The 17,668-nt window shown below is 37.6% G+C and overlaps 1 protein-coding gene across 1 annotated transcript; it reads right to left on the bottom strand.

The window, feature by feature from the left end:
* Positions 1-1,103: 1,103 nt before the first annotated feature.
* On the bottom strand, positions 1,104-3,076 carry LOC103491736 (pentatricopeptide repeat-containing protein At3g26630, chloroplastic). Its single transcript, XM_051086723.1, has 3 exons — positions 2,964-3,076; positions 2,747-2,840; positions 1,104-2,671 (listed from the first exon to the last, which is right to left on the bottom strand). Exon 3 carries the CDS (start codon positions 2,633-2,635, stop codon positions 1,358-1,360), a length of 1,278 nt encoding a protein of 425 aa, XP_050942680.1. The 5' UTR covers positions 2,636-2,671; positions 2,747-2,840; positions 2,964-3,076; the 3' UTR covers positions 1,104-1,357.
* Positions 3,077-17,668: the final 14,592 nt, after the last annotated feature.

The raw sequence follows: 17,668 nt of genomic DNA, 5'->3' as shown, positions 1-17,668 counted from the left end.
TATTTTGACTGGAAGATGCCTCATTCTCTTTCGATTTCATCGTCGACGACTCCTATAGAACCGACTCAGTCATCCATTCACTGATCATTGATCACTCCTTCGCATTTGTTTCCATGTACGATAGAATGGCCTGCTGATGTTTCTCAGACTGCAGACACATTAGTTCTATATTCTTCGTTTAATCAGTGTTGCTTCAATTATCGACATCTTACTCAACTCCTTCTTTATTCCGACGATCTCTTGTTTGCACCATCGTCAACTTCTCTTTTTCGGATCGACGAGCTCTAATACCAAAATGGTACCAAACTAATCGAAAGTAATACTGTAGTTTATTGATGAAATGGAATTCGATTACAATGTAAATTGAATTGAGTGAAACTCAATTCAATGTCTAGGGCCTTCTTGTCTTCTTCCTCTTAAAAAGAACAAGCCAACTTACTCCTCAAATTACACATGAGACCCTTTTCTCGCCCAAACTTCTCTATTTATACTAACTCACAGCGACCTACTTAAAGAATAATAGACTACTAACAAACTTACTACAATCTGTCTTTTACTACAATTCTGCCACTTATACTAAACCTTCTTCTTATTCCTTCTATTATACTGAAATACTGTTAGAGGTCTATCACTTCACTACTTTTTTTTTAAGTCCTCAAAATTTTATGAGTTTAAGTTTTTCAAAAGAAGTTGCAACTTGAAATCTATTTTGAGGATTAAAGCAAAGATAGAAATATGAACAAAATGTTAAACTGTTTCCATCAACCCTTTTCTTGAACTTAAATTCATTTTAATTTTATGTAGGTTGTGTGAGCTACATGTGGTTATGGTCATGTCTCTAAGCATGAATGATAGAGTTGAGCATTGTGTTTTTTATATATGTATATTACACCATCATGATATATTAACAACTATAAGGAGGGGTTGCTTCCACCAATGGAGCTTTGTTCAAGAACTAGAAAAATTAACCAACTTCTACTTCATAAGTTTATTATGTTTTACTTATAACTTCAAATGGAAGAGAAGTTTGTCCATGTGGGAATTGCAATTTGCACAAGCATAAGAATAATGAATGCACGTTTAACCCTTGTATATTACACCTATTTTGCTATCAACAATTTCAAATTCATTGAAATCAACAGGGTATATCTATTGCAATGAAAATCAATAACAATTAATGTTTGTCGTATACCATGCAAGAGCATGAAAAGCAAGTAGTAAGCTCACATAATCAACAGAAAATACCGCACCTGCTTGGCTCTGGCATCAAAGCAAAGAGAAGGGCTTTGGCCAAACTTCCCACTTCCTGCATTTGGATATTTCTTTACTCATTATTCAACAGAAAAGCCAAGGAATCCTAATCGGGTTCTACCGATATCGCTTTTGTTGATTTGAAGGCTTTATCCAAGTTATTAGAACGAGCATATAGCTCAGTCATGCACTCGTAATGCTCAGGAATTGGTGCAATACCATAATGTTGTGTCATTCGTTTGAAGTAAGCACACCCTTCCTTGACATTCTTCATATGTACACAAGCGCATAAAACGCCTACGAAAGTGATTGCATCTGGCTCCACATTTACCCTTTCCATTTCACTGAAAATATTGAGAGCTTGCTGCCCCAACCCATGTACTCCTAAGCTGGTGATCATCGAGTTCCAAGTCGGCAAACTTCTTCTAGGCATCGTCTCAAAAACTTCTATTGCATCCTTTATACTACCACATTTGCTGTACATGTCAATCAGGGCCGTGCCGAGATAAACACCAATTTCAAAACAGTTCTTGATTGTATAGTCGTGAATCCCTCGACCAAGACTTAAGATTCCCATTTCTGTACATGCTTTGATCAAGCTTACCATTGTATACTCGTTTGGGAAAATATTCTCAGCCTGCATTCTCTTAAACAGTTCAAGAGCTTCTTCAGGTTGTTGATTTCTAATATACCCATTTATCATTGCTGTCCATGAAACAACATTTTTAGATGGCATCTCATCAAATATCCTTCTTGCTTCCAGTAAATCACCGCAAGAGATGAGCCCAGATATCACGGTTGTCCATGAAACCACATTGCAAACACGCATTTTCTCAAACACCTTCAAAGCACAATGTTTATGTCCACACTTAAAGTAAAAATCTATCAGATTGTTCTGCACGAATGCATCCCCTGAAAAACCGTATTTGATTGAAGACCCATGAACTACTTTTCCTAGGTCAATGGATAAGAAATTTGTACAAGCTTTGATGACAAATGGAAATGTAAACTTATCGGCTGCAATTCCTTGACATACCATGTTCTTATACAACATGAGAGCTTGTTCAGAGAGACCATTGATAGTGTTGGCCCTGATTATCAGATTCCAAGTAAACGTACAAGGGTTTTGGATTTGATAAAATAGAAAAATCGCATATGCTATTCTTCCATGAGTAGAGTAGAGATGAATGAGTTTCCTAGTAAGTAATTGATCGTTAGAAAGGCCACTACGAATGATTTTGGCATGGATTTGCCTGAGGTGTTTGAAATTCTTGCAGTTTTGAAGTAAGAAGAGAGCCTTCTTCGCTCGTATGTTCCCTCTTGGGGTCAGGGAAAAATTCTTGCTCGGAAAAACGTCATGGGTATATGAGAGACATGGAACCATTATACAACTAATTCAAGAATCTTCAGATTACACAGTCTGCAAGGAGCAAGCAATCAAGAAATTGCGAGATATGGAGAGAAGAAATAAAATATTAATTCCCAAACCTCATACTTCAGAGACAGCAGAAGCAGCTCTGCAATTGCTGCATTTGGACATTTCTGAACCGGACTTTTATTGAAAAATGAGAATCCAAGGGGAATTTAATCTGAGATTGTGAATGAAGAGAGAAGGATTTAGTTCACCATTATTAGGGAATTGAGAACGATGAGAGTTCCAGTTTCGATTGAAGTGCGAAACAGCGTTCTGGGTTTGGAGTTGAAGATCATACCGATATACACCCATTTGTGTGGGCTAAATTTTTCTTAGCTTTTCCCCTTCGCAATGAATCGCTCCCAATGCATGAACGTTGTTAGTTTGTTAAAATTATAAAAGGATAACTAAATTTTCTTCCATAATATTATCGGAGACCATGATTGGTTAGGTAGGTATCTCAAAATGCTTCTCTAATCTCTCCACTACAAAATTAACATTTCACTGTAATGTTAAAAAAAATTATGAAACATAACAAAAACGGTCTTTTCAAAAATATAAAAAAACTGCAAAGTATTTACACTATATAGAAGAATTCCAAAAATGGAAAAAGTTGAGAGTCGCACCCTGTAAAATACCAAAAATGCGCGCGTAATATATTTGATACACGATCATTTAGATTTGACTGACTATTGTTTGGTACAGAATCATTTAATTTAGTTACGTTTAAATTTGGTTACATAATCGTGACCCAAATCTAAACTATTTTTCTTTTCAAAATTTGGTTACACGTTTAAGTTTGGGTAAATGATTTTTTTTTAATTCTTTTTTACACATATTGTTTAGTTTTGGCTAAATGATTTTTTAATTTTTTGGTACACGATCGTTTAGATTTGTCTACAGATGAATTTTTTTTACATGATCATTTACATTTGGCTACTCCAACCTAAATGATTTTTTTTTCAAGATTCTTTATACACGATTTTTTAGATTTTGCTATTTTTTGTACACGATCGTTTATATTTGGTTATCAAAATTTAAACGACGTAAAAAAAGAATCAGAAAAGAAGAAAGATGATGGAAACAAATTGCAGCGAAAAACAAAAAGAAGAGGAAAAGAAGAAAAATAATAGAAAGGTTAAACGATGTAAAAAAGAAATCACAAAAGAAGAAAGACAAAATCGTGGCAGAAAAAAAGAAGAAGAAAAAAAGAAAGACAATGAATCCTAGTAAGAAGGAAGATGATGAAAGAATCACAGCGAGGAAAATAAGAAAGGCGGAATGACAGACTTGGAATATTTAAAAATGGCTAATTTGCATATGCTTTGTTATACGGGACAGTAAATAGTTTGGTGTTTTGTTATACTTATGAAAGTTTCCCTAACAAAAAATAATAAACCTCATCAAAATGTTGTAATACAAATAACAAAAACAAATTTTCATAAATATAACAAACCGATAAAATATTTATGGCCCGTATAAGGTTATTCATTTTTTAAATATTCCAAGTCGGCCTTTTTTTTATTGTCTTTCTTCTCCTCTTCATTTGCGATTTGATTTTTTTTTTCTTTCCATCATCTTTCTTTTTTCTTTTTTTTTTTCCAAATTATTATTTGGTTCAAGATCTCATTTTTTAAAAAAAATTTATCTGGTTGTTCAAGATTGTGTAGACTTAAAAAAAATGTCGTTTAGATTTGGCTTCAAATCTAAAAAATCATGTAAAAAAAAAAGCCAAATCTAAACAATCGTCTACAAAAATCTTTAAAAAAATTGTTTAGATTGGGGTAGCTAAATCTAAACGATTGTGTGTAAAAAAAACGATAAATCTAAATGATCCATCTACAAAGCAATCTTTAAAAAATTGTTTAGCCAAATCTAAACGATCGTGTACCAAAGAATGTAAACGATCGTGTACCAAAACAATTTTGAAAAAATTCATTTAGCCAAATCTAAACGATCGTGTACCAAATTTTGAAAAAACATTGTTCAGATTTGGAGCAAAATCTAAACGCTCAAATCTAAAAAACCGTGTAACCAAATCTAAATGATCATGTAACCAATAATCGATATTGTACAGAGAATTGAAAAAAATAAATCTTTTAGTTTTGGCTATCCAAATCTAAACGACTAAATCTAAAAGACTGTGTACCAAGCAATAACCAAATCTAAACGATCGTGTACCAAATATATTATGCGCGTTATTGACGGCGTGGTTGACGAGACATTTTTGGTATTTTTCATTGTGGGCCTATAGGTCTTTTCTGTTTTTGGAATTTTTCTATATAGTGTAAATATTTTACCGTTTTATTATATATTTGAAAAGACCTTAATAATAAACTTCTAAACTTTTTTTGAAAAAAAATAAAGGTTAATTTATAAAAAGTGTCGAATTTTGTAGTTTGAATAAAAAATATTCCTAAAATTTTAAAAGTTTTAAAAATGTCCTTAGCCTTTGAATCGTTGTTTCAAAGATAACCTTCAACCATACAAAAGTTTAATAAATATCTTTGAACTTAAAAAAAAAAAAAAAGTTAAAAAATAATCTCATTTATCCCAAATTTACACAAATTTTCTCCACCATCAAAACAGAAACCAAAATTTGAAGTTAAAACATAGAAATCCAAACAATCTAACAAAAATCTTGAAAAAAGGTTTCTCCAACATACTAAAAGAATAACTAGTCAAATAAAAATTAAAATGTATTTGACTATTAAGACACGCTAAATTTTTAAAAATACCTTTAAATTTTCAAAAGTTTCAAAAATACTCGTAAACTTAAAAAAATAAAATAAAAATACTTTTATTGCTATATAGCACAAGCCGTTCATACTAGAAATTTTAAACCAATTAAAAATTGTCATGTCATTTACTAAATTAGCGACAAAATTGCATTTGGAAGTAATTGTAAATTTACATGTCTTGAATTGAAATTGAAGACATAATTTAGTAAATTTAACAAAAGTTCAATTGAACCCACAAACAGGCTTAATTTAGCCCAAATACTAAATAAGGCACAATCCATATGATTGTGAGAGGTTGACGTAAGTCCACTTTTTGATAATTGGTGGATGAATCCTTTTTTCTTTTTCTTTTTTCTTTTTTTGCTTTCTTCCCTAGCCAGGGAGTATGAAATCAAGATTTAAAGAAGAAAGTTATCACAACAATCTCCCTCTTTAGTCTTTATTAAGATGGTGGTGCTTTACACACTCTTGGGAAGTTTTGAGGCTTTCTCTAAAATAAGATATACCGCTACGTGGGAAGAAGACATTCAAGCATTTGGTCTCAGAAACTTGACAAAATAGCACCGTAACTCAGGCTCCTCATAAAGGGGGTCGCAGTGACCGACTCTTTACCATTTTTCACTTGTTAGACTATGTATGAGGGCAAGGCCTGCCCAGTGCCTAAGAGGAGAATTAGAAAGATTAGAAACCTCCTTGATTTCTATATGTCCATGTCTTGAGAAGAAAACATGTGAAGACAAGGGTGGGACCCCATGTTAGTCAAAGACTCGCCTAAACCATTTTCAGATGATTGGTTTAGCTATCTTGCTAAGGGTGGTCAGTAGGGTGTCGCGAGTAGTTTACGAGGAATCGGTTGCGAGAGGATAAAAGGAACTAACGAAGATGAGTTTAGGAATGAGAGGTGGAGTAAGGCGTGAAGTGAAATAACTATGAAGGAGAGCCCTTAAGATTAGAAATAACTCGATTTAGATAAATCTTACCTTAAATTCATATAAATCTTACCTTCGGACGAGTAAGAAATTCATATAAATCTGTAAGGATCAAAGGATTATCGAAGAATTAGAAAGAAAAGTCCTTATACCTTATTAGGAGCGCAACGAAGTGAAAAAAGGGTGAAGAGTATTGAAGAACAAAGTCTCTCATTCACGGTAAAACCAAATTTCACTCAATTTTCATCAGTGATCAAAAAATAAATTGAGAAATGTCAAGGTAAAATCTTTGACTTTATTCGTGGGGAATCAAGCTCAGTCTATTGATCTGATTCTGAGAAATAGAAACCTACGACAAGTAAGTGAATATGGAGGAAGACTACAGAGTGGGCAACAGCCACAACAAAGACTTTTGTTGGGACAATAACTTCTAAAAGAGGAACTGCTCCTATCCATACTTTCTTTTTCCTCTTTCGGGGTCTTACCGAGCTTCCTAACCTTCTGTGTTCTCAGAAAACCAATCCTCTAGCATAAGTCTCCGATCACTTATTCTTCTTTTTCTCTTGAGAACGAAACCTTGTTCTTCAGTCCCATTCAAATGGAGGAGAGAAATGGAGAATGATTTCATGACAATCAAAGACGTGAATTCATTCCATTTTCCTCGTATTTCAAGCTGTTTATGACATATGTTTACTATGGGTCAAAGACGCTGCTCAACGAGTTAGGAAGGATCTATTTTTCGATTCCCCCTCGCTCTTTTTCTAGTTTTCCTGTGAAGGAGGAGGAAAAGGGGGTTGAACATGGAAGTGAAATAAGTAAATATTGCATCGACTAAGACGAGTGAGAAATGGGATAAAGAAAGTTGTAGGACTGCTTTATAAGGAGGGATTCGATCGATCGAAGATGAAGACCCTATTATATCATATACTCTCTTTCCCCTTGTTCATCGATCAGTTCGAAGGAAAAATTTCATGGTCCTTGTTCGGAAATTCTTTATGCCTTTGTTTTTGCTTCGGATCAAAGAGTTCTAGAGGACGGGTTCACAACTCCTACGAAGCCTTGTTCTTCAATATTCTTTTTACTCTTTATTCACAACTCGTCCAGTTCGTAAATTCTTTACTCCTCGCCTTTCAATGAGCCTCTTTGAGAAGCGCATTTATCTAAGAAGAGAAAACGAGTCCTTCACAAATTCTTTGCCCCTTGCCTAGGTTAATATGGATTTCTTTTGTTGCACTCCTTTGAAGAATAATGACTTTTGCTTTCAAATTCTTCGATAATTCTTTGATCCTTTTATTTTGAGTCGAGTTATTTCTAATTTTAAGTCACTTCACTTCGTCCCTTCGGACTCCAGACCAGTCACAAATTCTTTGTGCCTTTATCAATGAGAATGTTTATATGTGTGTAGGGGGTGCCAGTCACAAACGTCCCTTGTTTAAACTAAATCTACTTATCTACACTAGAGAAACTATAAAACGGGATGAGAATGGTGGTAAGTGGACATGTGAAACTAACTTGTATTAGCAAAATAATGTAGGAAGATCTCTGCATTACTAGGCGTTTAAACCATACGGTAGCCTTGATGCGATGTATCTCAGGTAACTAGCTTATTCTTAAGGTGAGCAGCTTTTGGTGTCTTAATGCCACACTTGCTCGCCTCTCAGGACGCAAGTGACTAAACTTGGTTAAGCGAGATATATCTAGAAGATTTCACTTACAAGGCTTATAGAGCTTCTCTTTTAAGAGTGACAACCTCTCAGTGCTAAATACCCAAACTTGTTCTCCTTTCGGAATATAAATGATGGAAGTTATCTCGCCATAAGTGGAGTTTGTCTCCAAACTCCTCCTTGTGTGCGTTAGTTGCTTGCTGACGTGTGGATTCTATTTTTACAGGCATTATATTCATAGATTTTACATGATGGGCTCTAATTGAGCGACTTTAGGCGGTTAAATAAGGCTATACTAAGTTAAACTATTATTTATACCTAATCATTTTATAAGTATTCTAAGTTATTCCTCCTTAATCAAGGAAGAAAATCTCTCGGTGCTTTTGCCACACACATTGACATTTCTGCAATTCACGGGAGGACAAACTTGGTGATAAGATTGTATTGCTACAACCTCCTTGTCAATCGCGTAGCTAAATGTATGTTCTCATTTGTCATATAATTACAATCAAATCCATTGTTCTTCTCTTGAATATACAACGTTCTTGACAACCACTCTTAACTCAGCAAAATTTAAAACGCACATACTATGATTCTCTAGGCATTAAAACACATTTTACTACTAGCAAGCTAATCAGACATATCAAAGAAAGCAAGAAACAGAAATACGGGAGAATGAAATAAAAAGTGTAGTGCATTGAATAAAATAACTTTAGGCCTCTCAGCCATGAGATACATATTACAATGCAATACAATATACATATAAAATGGAAGATAAAATAAGGTGTTATGCCTTAGAGTATGATTTCTCATACATTTTTACTCTAATTTTTGCCTATTGATGAAAGGGAAGACGAAGGGAAAGAATTCTCTCTCTTTTGTTCTGGGCTCTCACCTAAAACTCAAGATTAAGAAGAGTATGGACGATGTAGGAACTTACTCTTTGGTCTAATTTTGGCACCCTTGTTCTGAAGTGGGGGGGATTCTTTTATAGGCCTAGTTGATGTTGATTGGAGGTCATGCATTATTAATGCTCTTGAAAAGTTGCAACGTACCGTGCAGACTGTTCTATCATCATTTTCATGCCAACTAATTTTGTCTGCTAGTGCCTTAACACCTAGCTTGCTTCTTCTTTCTCGTGTTGGTTGAACATGTCTTCTCGCGTAGACGTTATTTCACCGAGCATCACTTCTTTTGCCTAAAAATCCTGCGTTAAGAGCACTAAAAATGCAATAAAACAGGGATAAGACTCTTTGATGTCATGTTATTCGTAAGTTCATCAAATCACCTACTTTTTTCCTTAGTTTCTTCTGCTCTCATGCATTTAGACTTTATTTTACATAAAAGGCTATAATAACGTATATTTCTACAAGTTATCACACCCCCAAATTTAAAATTGTGCTTATCCTCAAGCATCATCTCAGTATCCTAAGCATGGTTTCCTTTATGCATATCACTAAACCTTCCAGAATGCATTTCTAATCTATCATGAATTCTTGCATTTTTTTTTTTTTTTTTTTGCCTATTCTAAACTGAAAACATTTCTAGATTCTAAATACGACAAGCTTAAGTCTCAAAATATCCTTGTTCAATTCCAGAAAATCTCATATCCCTTTTTTGCGAAATGGTCATTATTTCAAAAATCCTTAGTTCCTTTCTTTTTCTTGCAACATTTGTATTAGCTAGGTTTCTTTATCTATGTTAGTCGTTGAGTGGAAAATCATAGGTACTCTATGAGTTTGTTCCTCTCCTCAACTATAACTCTTATTGCCACTTATTTACTTACTCTCATATTTTTTATGAAGCTTTGCTCTCATATTTGGTGAGAGGCGACAACATAAGATTTCTTATTTCAATTGAATTTAGAATAAAAGAATAAGCTAGTTTTTTTTTAAATTAAAGCTCGAAAAGGAGGGGTTCCTTGATTTTTCGAACGCTTTAGCTCAGACCTCACATACCCTCAAATTTAAGAGTTTGCAATGAATGATAAAATGAACTTAGAAAAATTTACAAAAAAGGTTTGAGGTAAAGCTTGCTTGCCTAAATATTTAGACTACAAGAAATATTTACTAAGTTCATTTCGCTAGGAAAAGTGTCATTGATAGGTAAAAGTTAGATTAACTGAGCATAAATTTCATCATGAAAGTTATCCTTGTGAAGAACAAAAGAAAGCATGAAACGAATCCATAAATGAAACAAGCGACAAAAAAAGTGAATTGCAAAAACTAGAAGACATAAGAACTTAAGGCAAGAAATATGATTAATTGAATTAAATATGCATAATACAAAAGAGCTGAAATTGAAAAGGCAAAATAATATTGTTAGAATTAGTACTTTTGGAAAGAATAAAATATACTTTTGGAAAAAATAAAATATAAGATTTTATTTCCTAAATATTTCCTAAATCTTTTCCTTTCTTATTCCTATTGTACTCTATTTATACTCCCTTTGTACCTATTGTTTTTGTTCATAAGAAAAATAATAAAAACTAAAGTATCGTGGTTTTTCTCCCGGTTCTCGGGTTTCCACGTAAGTCTCGGGTTGTTGTTAATTGCTTTCAATATGGTATCAGAGCAAAGCAATAACGAAACCCTAGAAAATAACCTAGGAGAAACCCAGATCGAAACTGAACCCGTCACCGCCGCCGCCGCCGCCGCCGCCGGAATCGCCGCCGCCGTGGACGCCGCCGTCGCCGCCGCCATGGAGAAACTGCTCCAGAACCTACAGAAACCGCCGATCTACCCAACGGGAGTGGTTCCGCAGCCGTACGCGCCGCCGTCTGACCGGAAGTTGATTCACGCGCCGCTCGTGTCCGGCGCGTGGGCCCACGCGCCGCCGCCGTTTCACGTCACCGCCCATCCCGTTCCCTTCTACGCGCCGTCGGATGTCCAGCCGTCAAACCCTTCCGGCCATCCGCATCCTCATGCGCCGTCTACGAGCTCCGGACAGCATCCCTCAACCGTAAATTTGTCAAATCAGTACAGTAAGCAGCAGCTGTACGTTGACCCTTTACAGCAACCGCTGTTTTCTGGTAACGGAATTGATCAACCCCAAAACAGATCGGACATTGAAGCGGGCGAATCTTCAACGCATTCCAAACCAACCGAGTTGCCGATGTATTCCAAGAACCCGGTAACTTCGTTCCCTAATTCACAGTCAAATTATATAACTGGCTCTTTGGGTTCGTCTACAGGGAATTTTTCAGGCGAAAAATTAAATGGTCAAAATTATTTTTCTTGGTCCCAATCAATAAAGATGTTCCTCGAAGGTCGATACCAGTTCGGATTCTTAACTGGAGAGACTGTACGTCCTCCACCAGGAGACGCCTTGGAACGACTCTGGAAAGGAGAGGACTCACTTATTCGGTCCATGCTGATTAATAGTATGGAACCACAGATCGGCAAGCCTTTACTATATGCAGCCACAGCAAAAGATTTGTGGGATACAACTCAGACCCTTTACTCGAAACGACAGAATGCCTCTCGGTTATATACACTGCGAAAACAGGTCCATAATTGCAAACAAGGGACCCTGGACGTAACTACCTATTTTAACAAGCTCTCTCTCCTCTGGCAAGAGATGGATTTGTGCAGAGAGACAGTTTGGGACACACCAAATGACAGTACACAATATGCTAAACTTGAAGAGGCTGACCGTGTTTATGACTTCCTTGCAGGACTTAATCCCAAATTTGATAATGTTTGTGGTCGTATACTCGGACAAAGACCTCTTCCCTCGCTAATGGAAGTTTGTTTTGAAGTCCGCCTGGAAGAGGATCGCACTAATGCCATGGGTGTATTGACTACCCCTACCATTGACTCCGCAGCCTTTAGCGCTCGGTCCTCAAATCATGACAGTGACAAGAATAATGGGAAGTCAATTCCTGTGTGTGAGCACTGCAAGAAACAATGGCACACCAAGGATCAGTGTTGGAAACTCCACGGTCGTCCCCCAGGAGGTAAGAAACGGTCCTCCAACGAGAAACAGAACTCAGGACGTGCCTACATTAGTGAGACTACACCTGCTAGCACTTCTCAATCAACTGATCCTACTGTGAGCCAGACCAAGACTCCGACTCTGGGTGCCATTGCTCAGTCAGGTATGCCTCAGTCCCTTGGGCTTATTAGCGTTGATGGGAAGAATCCCTGGATCTTAGACTCGGGGGCTACAGATCACTTGACAGGTTCTTCAGAACACTTTATCTCATATGCCCCGTGTGCCGGTAATGAAAAAATCCGAATAGCCGATGGCTCTCTAGCTCCGATCGCTGGCAAAGGACAAATAGTTCCCTTTGACGGTTTTGCTCTCCAGAATGTTTTGCATGTCCCTAAACTGTCTTACAATTTGTTATCTATAAGCAAGATCACTCGTGAGTTGCATTGTAAAGCTATCTTCTTACCTGAATCGGTTTATTTTCAGGACATGAGCTCGGGGAGGACGATTGGCACTGCCCGGCATAGCAGGGGACTTTACATCCTTGATGATGATACCTCATGTAGTAGTTTGTCTAGGGTTAGTTTACTGTCATCCTACTTTAGCACTTCTGAACAAGACTGTATGTTGTGGCATTTTCGACTGGGCCACCCAAACTTTACATATATGCAACATTTATTTCCCCACCTTTTTTCTAAAGTTGATGTCTCTTCTCTATCTTGTGATGTGTGTATCCGGGCAAAACAACATCGAGTCTCTTTTCCCTCACAACCATATAAACCTACACAACCGTTTAACCTCATCCATAGTGACGTTTGGGGTCCTTCCAAGGTCACCACCTCCTCGGGAAAGCGGTGGTTTGTAACTTTCATTGATGACCATACCCGTCTCACCTGGGTCTACCTTATCTCAGATAAATCCGAGGTTCCATCCATTTTCCAAAACTTCTATCATACTATCAAAACACAATTTCATACAAAAATTGCAATTCTTCGAAGTGATAATGGTCGGGAATTCCAAAACCATAACCTTAGTGAATTTCTAGCCTCCAAGGGGATTGTTCACCAAACCTCATGTGCCTACACTCCTCAACAAAATGGAGTGGCCGAACGAAAAAACCGACACCTTGTGGAAGTAGCCCGCTCACTTATGCTTTCCACTTCCCTTCCATCATACCTGTGGGGAGATGCTATTCTTACAGCTGCTCACTTAATCAATAGAATGCCTTCTCGTATCCTCCACCTTCAGACTCCCTTAGATTGTCTTAAGGAGTCTTACCCCTCTACTCGTCTTGTTTCTGAAGTTCCTCTTCGTGTGTTTGGGTGCACCGCCTATGTCCATAATTTCGGCCCTAATCAGACCAAATTTACCCCTCGGGCTCAGGCCTGTGTGTTTGTTGGGTATCCCCTTCACCAACACGGTTATAAATGTTTTCACCCGCCGTCTAGGAAATATTTTGTCACTATGGACGTTACTTTCTGTGAAAACCGACCCTACTTTCCTGTTAGCCATCTTCAGGGGGAGAATGTGAGTGAAGAGTCTAACAACACCTTTGAATTTGTTGAACCTACTCTTATTACCGTGTCTGACATTGATCCTCATCCCATAATCTTACCCACAAACCAAGTTCCCTGGAAAACATATTACAGGAGGAATCTCAGAAAGGAAGTTGGGTCCCCTACTAGTCAACCGCCGGCTCCAGTCCAAAATTTCGAACCTCCTCGAGACCAAGGTATGGAAAACCCTACAAAACCTTGTACTAATAATACAATGAGTGAGAATGACAAGTCTGATGTTGCTGTTCTTGAAAATATGGAAGAAAAGAACCGTGATGATGAGACTGAGGTTAGAATAGAAACCAGTAACGATGAAGCTGAACAGGGTCATACAAGAAAACTTGATGAGTATGATCCCTCTCTTGACATTCCAATTGCATTGAGAAAAGGTACCAGATCATGCACTAAACATCCCATTTGCAACTATGTTTCCTATGATAATCTCTCTCCACAGTTTAGAGCGTTTACAGCAAACCTTGACTCTACCATAATACCGAAAAATATCTACACTGCTCTAGAGTGTCCTGAATGGAAGAATGCTGTTATGGAAGAGATGAAGGCTCTCGAAAAGAATAGAACTTGGGAGATCTGTGCTCTACCCAAGGGACATAAAACTGTAGGATGCAAATGGGTATTCTCTCTCAAATACAAAGCAGATGGTACGCTTGATAGACACAAGGCAAGGTTAGTTGCAAAGGGGTTCACTCAAACCTATGGTATTGACTATTCGGAAACTTTTTCTCCAGTTGCTAAATTGAATACTGTTAGAGTCCTGCTATCTGTTGCTGTGAACAAAGATTGGCCTCTATACCAGCTGGATGTTAAGAATGCTTTTTTGAATGGAGACCTTGTGGAGGAAGTCTACATGAGCCCCCCACCAGGATTTGAAGCCCAATTTGGTCAGGAGGTGTGTAAACTCCAAAAATCTCTATATGGTCTGAAACAGTCTCCGAGAGCATGGTTTGACAGATTCACTACCTTTGTCAAGTCCCAAGGGTACAGTCAAGGGCACTCTGACCATACTTTATTTACAAAGGCTTCCAAAACAGGAAAGATAGCTATTCTAATTGTTTATGTGGATGACATTGTTTTGACTGGAGATGATCAAACAGAAATCAGTCAACTAAAGCAAAGAATGGGTGATGAATTTGAAATCAAAGACTTGGGAAATCTGAAATATTTCCTTGGAATGGAGGTGGCTAGATCAAAAGAAGGTATTTCCGTGTCTCAGAGAAAATACACCCTTGATTTGCTAACCGAGACAGGTATGTTGGGATGTCGTCCTGCTGATACTCCTATTGAATTCAACTGTAAACTAGGAAACTCTGATGATCAAGTTCCAGTTGATAAAGAACAATATCAGCGCCTTGTAGGTAAATTAATTTACTTATCCCATACTCGTCCGGATATTTCCTTTGCTGTGAGTGTTGTCAGCCAGTTTATGCAGGCTCCCTATGAGAAACATATGGAAGCTGTTAACAGAATCCTGAGATACTTGAAAAATACACCTGGTAAAGGGTTGATGTTCAGAAAAACAAATAGAAAGACCATTGAGGCATATACTGACTCAGATTGGGCAGGATCTGTTATTGATAGAAAGTCTACATCCGGTTATTGTACCTTTGTTTGGGGCAATCTTGTAACTTGGAGGAGTAAGAAGCAAAGTGTTGTGGCCAGGAGCAGTGCTGAGGCTGAATACAGAGCTATGAGTCTGGGAATATGTGAGGAAATTTGGCTCCAGAAAGTCTTGTCAGATCTTCATCAGGAATGTGAGACACCATTGAAGCTTTTTTGTGATAATAAAGCCGCTATTAGTATTGCTAACAACCCAGTGCAACATGATAGAACTAAACATGTTGAGATTGATCGGCATTTCATCAAAGAAAGACTTGACAGTGGAAGCATATGCATTCCGTACATTCCTTCAAGCCAACAGATTGCTGATGTTCTTACCAAGGGGCTTCTCCGACCACACTTCGACCTTTGCGTTAGCAAGTTGGGACTCATTGATATTTACCTCCCAACTTGAGGGGGAGTGTTAGAATTAGTACTTTTGGAAAGAATAAAATATACTTTTGGAAAAAATAAAATATAAGATTTTATTTCCTAAATATTTCCTAAATCTTTTCCTTTCTTATTCCTATTGTACTCTATTTATACTCCCTTTGTACCTATTGTTTTTGTTCATAAGAAAAATAATAAAAACTAAAGTATCGTGGTTTTTCTCCCGGTTCTCGGGTTTCCACGTAAGTCTCGGGTTGTTGTTAATTGCTTTCAATAAATATAAATTCAAAACATCACCCCAAGATTTAGTTCTTCGGGCGAGGATCAAGTCCACCAAGAGTGGAATATGTTGGTTGAATGAGGGGGAATGGTGTCATCAGTTATGGTGCGATGATAGGCTGAAAGGCACATTGTACAAATATTGCGTGTGTATACTCCATTTGTGCCGCGAATTGCCTGTCATACTGCTCCACGATTTGACATGATTGGTTAGAGTAGGAAATCATTAAACTGGTTAAGTTTTGCAGAGCAGCAAGGATTGCGAGACTGTGGAGTTAAGTTGGGAGATTGTGGCTTCTCACCCTTCTACTTTGGCATTAAGCCTCGTCACAGTTGTGTTGAGGCTAGCAATTTGTTCTTTCATCACCACATTCTATCGGAGCACTTCTTAAAAACCTTCATTCATAGGCTTCGCGATTACATTATGGAGTAAGTCACGAGCTCGCCTTCATTCTTCTCTCGAGCTTCAAGATTAGGTTGTGCTTACCTTGCTAAACTCATCTTGCATTTATCTTCTTTGACAGGTATGTCTCAGAAGAGTGGGTCATAAATACGCAACTGGGTTCCAAGGTCTCGCAGCATTTCCTCAATTGAAGTAGGGTTAAGAAATTACGCTGCATTGTCTGTCGCATTTCCAAGCTCTGTGTCCGCTTCTGAAAGATTAACTACTAGGACATTCAAGTCAAGACGCTCAGGGTTAAGGTTAATGATTGGCAGGTTGGATGGTGCATGGTTTGGCGATACAACTTTTCATCACGAGGGAGAGCATTAAGGAGTTTAGGTTTTGGGAGGAGGTGGATTTTCATGAGAGAGGGATGGCAAGATAGGTATGGTGTGTATTGGATTGGGGTTGATCTTGGTAGAGAAAGTCAGGCGAGGACTGCGCTGACTTAAAGAGATTAAAGATTTTGGTGGAGGTAATTTGGTTGATGGAGAAGACGATTTGGTTGTGGAGGAAGAGTAATCGTTTCTTTGTGAAAAGGAGATGGAGGCGGAATTTCATCTTAGAGGTTGGAGTGAGCTAGAGAGTTCTCTTTTAAGATCCTTTTATTCTTGAGCTTTATTCACTTTCTTAGTGAAGGGTCAATATCAGGTTGGGTGTCTTTAGTCGCGTCAACCTCTACCCTTGATATTTTATTTTTAGCTATGGTGGAGGTGGAGACTCATCAACTTCATTATCATTCTTAAATTCATGTCTCCTTTGTTTCTGTGTCTTCTGACGACGCTCTTCCTCTTTATTTTAATGGAAGGTTCTTATACGATTGAGCCCTACCAAGTTACACCTCCCACCCATGTTTATTTGTGGGTATCTCGCGAGGATGGGAAGGTACTTTAGACACAATTTCTCCATTATGGTTGGGAAGAGCGTGGTGCCTTTAGGGTGTCTCATCTAGCCAAGAAGTGCCTCATTCATGATAAAACCAAAGTTAAACGTTTGCTTTTTCATGATGTAGTAGAGGAGCAGCGTGTACCCGAGTGGCACCATACCATCATGTCGCATAGTAACTATATTCTTCTTTACAAAGAATAACCAAACGTTGCATTCAATTGTCAATTGACGTGATTATAGCTACAATTTCTCAGTTGTTGTTTCTTTCCAATTCGTATCTGCCCAGGTGATTGCCTTTAGTACTCTCTTCACATCGCCTTCAGTAGGCTAGGTGATAATCCTCTAGCTAGGGTACTCATCCGGGTTATTGGAGAGACCATATAATTCGTTCATCTCTTATACGATGAAGGGAATCTTCTTGCCTTCCACCGTTGCGTAGGATTCCACCTGATAGTACTTCACCGTGTAAAACATATTTACGACATCCAACCTAACCTTTGCATCTCCTCTAAAGAACTTCTCCCATTTGAACGCTTTGATGGGCTCATAAAGAAAGTCAAGTAGATG

Source organism: Cucumis melo, chromosome 6 (assembly GCF_025177605.1).
Source record: "Cucumis melo cultivar AY chromosome 6, USDA_Cmelo_AY_1.0, whole genome shotgun sequence".
Taxonomy (NCBI): domain Eukaryota; kingdom Viridiplantae; phylum Streptophyta; class Magnoliopsida; order Cucurbitales; family Cucurbitaceae; genus Cucumis; species Cucumis melo.
The sequence above is the reverse complement of the archived record's forward strand: the minus strand, read 5'-3'. Positions and strand labels throughout refer to the sequence as shown.

Coding starts and splice junctions, on each gene's coding strand:
- LOC103491736 (XM_051086723.1), bottom strand. CDS start 2,635: ATGGTTCCATGTCTCTCATATACCCATGACGTTTTTCCGAGCAAGAAT.